This window comes from Myotis davidii, unplaced genomic scaffold, assembly GCF_000327345.1.
Source record: "Myotis davidii unplaced genomic scaffold, ASM32734v1 scaffold68, whole genome shotgun sequence".
NCBI lineage: Eukaryota > Metazoa > Chordata > Mammalia > Chiroptera > Vespertilionidae > Myotis > Myotis davidii.
This window is the reverse complement of record NW_006300376.1, coordinates 111,868-115,663: the sequence shown is the minus strand read 5'-3', so window position 1 is coordinate 115,663 and position 3,796 is coordinate 111,868. Positions and strand designations below refer to the sequence as shown.

At 53.2% G+C, this 3,796-nt stretch overlaps 1 protein-coding gene across 1 annotated transcript; it reads left to right on the top strand.

The window, feature by feature from the left end:
- Positions 1–1,334: 1,334 nt before the first annotated feature.
- GPR6 (G protein-coupled receptor 6) lies at positions 1,335–3,058 on the top strand. Its single transcript, XM_015572724.1, has one exon. The coding sequence runs from the start codon at positions 1,443–1,445 to the stop codon at positions 2,535–2,537; it is 1,095 nt and encodes a 364-aa protein (XP_015428210.1). The 5' UTR covers positions 1,335–1,442; the 3' UTR covers positions 2,538–3,058.
- Positions 3,059–3,796: the final 738 nt, after the last annotated feature.

Genomic DNA, 3,796 nt, shown 5'->3' with positions numbered 1-3,796 from the left:
GTGGGAGAGAGAGAGAAAGGAATGGAGGGAGAAAGAGAGGAATTGACCAGGTAACCTTTAAAAGAAGAGATTGTTTTCCCCAAATGTCCCATCTTCTCTCAGTTCCCCACAACTCTACATATGTCCTCTGACTCTACTCGACACATTGTTCTGCAGATATCCTTTTTAAAAAGAAAGCTGACCCCTTGGCACACACACCACCCAATTCATTCCTTTCCCCAAAGAAGTATTATTTTTTTCAAGGAAGCAACTCTGCCTTCAGACCTTCCTGCCCCAATGTCCCCCTTCTTATTCCCCTGGCCCCCTTGGTGCCCTTTGCTGCCCGGCCAATGAAACTCCTGTGTCACCCCTTCCCTCCCACCTCACCCTCTCTCCAGCCTCAAAGTCTTCTTCACTCCTTTCTATTTCTCCTTCTTTCCCGCCCCCAATCTCATTCCTGGAGGTTCTGGACTAGAGGCAGCCAGCTGCTCCTGCATCTCCTCCCTCCTTGAAACCTCTGAGTCGTCCTCATTTGGGGAGACCAGGAAGGGGTGGTGATGGGCGGTGAAGAAAGCGAATGCGGAGCTAGAAGCCTGACGTCACCGCACCCTGCCTGTCAATCTCCAACGGGGCGCGCTGCTCGTAACCGCCTGTTCCTCCACTGACTGTGTCCCTCACTCTCCCTGGCTTCCGCGCAACCACTGGAGCCCAGCGCTCCTCTCTGGCTGCTTCGCAGGCATCGACTCTGTCCGCTCCGGGGACGCAGCCTGGCGCCCCACCACAGCGCTCATGATCACAGACTTTCTGAAGCCCTGACTCCCAGGTGAGCAGCCCGGGCTCCCTAGAGGAACTTGGAGGGTGTGGGGAGGGGAAGGAGTGAAGGATAGCCGGGGAATGAGTCCCTCCTAATACGGAGAAATGAAGCCAAACTTGACCCTCCCCCCTCCCCTTACATAGACACCCCAACTTCTCTTCCCTCAAGCCTCCTTTCCAGGGGTCTCTGTAGCTTCCAGGACTGCGGGGCTCTGCATGCAGAAACTTAGCTTTCAGCACCGCGGACAGCGACCCTGCTTCCCAGCTTAAGCTAACACCTGGAACCCGCTGACCCAGAGCCCGAGCGGGACTCGCCCAGGCCCCACACCCTTAGCTCCGTGCATACGGATACGTGTGCAGATGCAGTCACCCTGACGGGATTAATCTGTGTGCATGTGAGTGCCTGTTATCCGTGTGTGTATCTATGCAAGAACTCATATCTGTGAGAGCGCCCGTGTACGTTCCTCTCACCCATTCAATAGGTATTTGTTTGTGGCTCTCAACCTCTGCTTCCTCGCTCTGCTAGGGGGTCCGGGGTGGGGTGAGCAATATGAGCGGGGCACCTGCGCCCGGGGAAGTTCCCTGGGAGCTTGAACCGCACACCTGATGCTCACTGTCCCTCTCCACACAGGGTGCAGCGTCCAGCCGCAATGAACGCGAGCGCCTCTTCGCTCAACGAGTCCCAGGTAGTGGCAGTGGCGGTCGAGGGAGCGGCGGCGGCTGTGGCCACGGCGGCAGGAGCGCCGGACAGCGGGGACTGGGGGCAGCCCGCAGCGGCCGCGGCACTGGGAGGCGGGGGCGTGGCTAACGGGTCGCTGGAGCTGTCTTCGCAGATGTCCGCGGGATCGCCTGGGCTGCCGCTGTCGGCGGTGAATCCATGGGACGTGTTGCTGTGCGTGTCGGGGACGGTGATTGCAGGAGAAAATGCGCTGGTAGTGGCGCTCATCGCGTCCTCCCCGGCGCTGCGCACGCCCATGTTTGTGCTGGTGGGCAGCTTGGCCACCGCCGACCTGCTGGCCGGCTGCGGACTCATCCTGCACTTCGTGTTCCAGTACGTGGTGCCCTCGGAGACGGTGAGCCTGCTCACCGTGGGCTTCCTCGTGTCCTCCTTTGCTGCCTCGGTCAGTAGCCTGCTGGCCATAACCGTGGACCGCTACCTGTCCCTCTACAACGCGCTCACCTACTACTCGCGGCGGACCCTGTTGGGCGTGCACCTGCTGCTCGCCGTCACCTGGACCGTCTCCCTAGGCCTCGGGCTGCTGCCAGTGCTCGGCTGGAACTGCCTAGCAGAGCGTGCCACCTGTAGCGTGGTGAGCCCTCTGACGCGCAGCCACGTGGCGCTGCTCTCCGCGACCTTCTTTGCCGTCTTCGGCATCATGTTGCACCTGTACGTGCGCATCTGCCAGGTGGTCTGGCGCCACGCACACCAGATCGCCCTGCAGCAGCACTGCCTGGCGCCACCTCACCTGGCCGCCACCAGAAAGGGCGTGGGTACGCTGGCCGTGGTGCTGGGTACTTTCGGCCTCAGCTGGCTGCCCTTCGCCATATACTGCGTGGTGGGCAGCCGTGAGGACCCGGCTGTCTACACCTACGCCACTCTGCTGCCCGCCACCTACAACTCCATGATCAATCCTATCATCTATGCCTTCCGCAACCAGGAGATCCAGCGTGCCTTGTGGCTCCTGTTCTGTGGCTGTTTCCAGTCCAAAGTGCCCTTCCGCTCCAGGTCTCCCAGCGAGGTCTGAAGGCCCCCTCTGTCCTCTCACCAACACCACACCCCTAACAAGCCAGCCTCTGGTGAGCTTCTCGGTGCCTGCTGATGAACTCTGCGATCCCAATAGTGTGACCCTGACTTTGGAAAGAAAGAGAGAGAGAATGAACATACACACAACAAACTCACAAGGATAAAGACGTTTGGTGGCACTTTACATATACAGTGTATACATGTGTACATATATATACAAGTTATTTGTATCTTCTGGAGGTGTTCAGGATGTGGACTTTTCTGGCCTGTGAAAAAACTAACAAGGATGTGGTTGTATACTCAAACTGTACATCACATTTGTCAAGTGAACACATTCCAATACTGCTTAATTATAGCACTCCATTTTAGCTGCTGAGCTGCCAAAACAGTGTTGCCATTTACAAGGGCAGGGGAAGGAGGGTAAAAGGTGTATTTTTGTTGTATGTGATAATATTTTGCTGCCTATGCATCAGTAAATTACACCATATTTTGTACACAAATAAACACATTACAAAAATGTAATTTTGGGCATGTGACTGACTATAGAACTACATCTGCCAGGTGATCTACTGTCTGAGTGTTGAAGTAGTAATACATTTACTTTAAAAGTTTATTACATACCATCTCTCTCCTGTGACAATCTCAATGTAAAAAATCATATGTATTTGCACACCGTTCACAAATTGTCACTGAAATACCTAATTTAGATAGTGGTGGGACGAAGGGGGTAATATATTCATGTAACAGTATTCACAGGACACTAAAAGATTATTGGTGTTATCAGTGCAAATTAATCTACTCTCTTAGTTACTGGGTTTGGAAGACAAGCTGCAGCAGTTGTCTGAAATCATTCCTTCTTCCTACCCACGTGCACTTGTGAATCCTGAAGCCACAACTTTTAGTTGTAGTTTTTCCAGTCTGGAAAGAATTTTAAATGTAGAAAATTTATATTGACTAAGTATATTATTGTTGGCCAGGTCTTGTAGCAAAATGCACAGCCTTAAAAAATAAATTCTTCCAAGACAGGATTCTAAGGTATATTGTGTTCATGAGGCAAATGAAGGTATGCCCAGCATCTTGAGGCACTCTTATTTTCAGAACACAGGGCAGTAAGATCCTCAAAGACTAAACAACTCATTCCACCATGGGTGTGAGTTATAGTTGAATGGTTCCTCTCCTTCTCTTCTTATAGGATGGAGATAAGATATGTGTGCTATGAGCACCCGTGAAGAAATATGCACACAAGCACAATTGACTACT

Bases quoted from the DNA above. Each gene is read 5' to 3' on its own strand.
- GPR6 (XM_015572724.1), top strand. From the start codon at position 1,443: ATGAACGCGAGCGCCTCTTCGCTCAACGAGTCCCAGGTAGTGGCAGTG.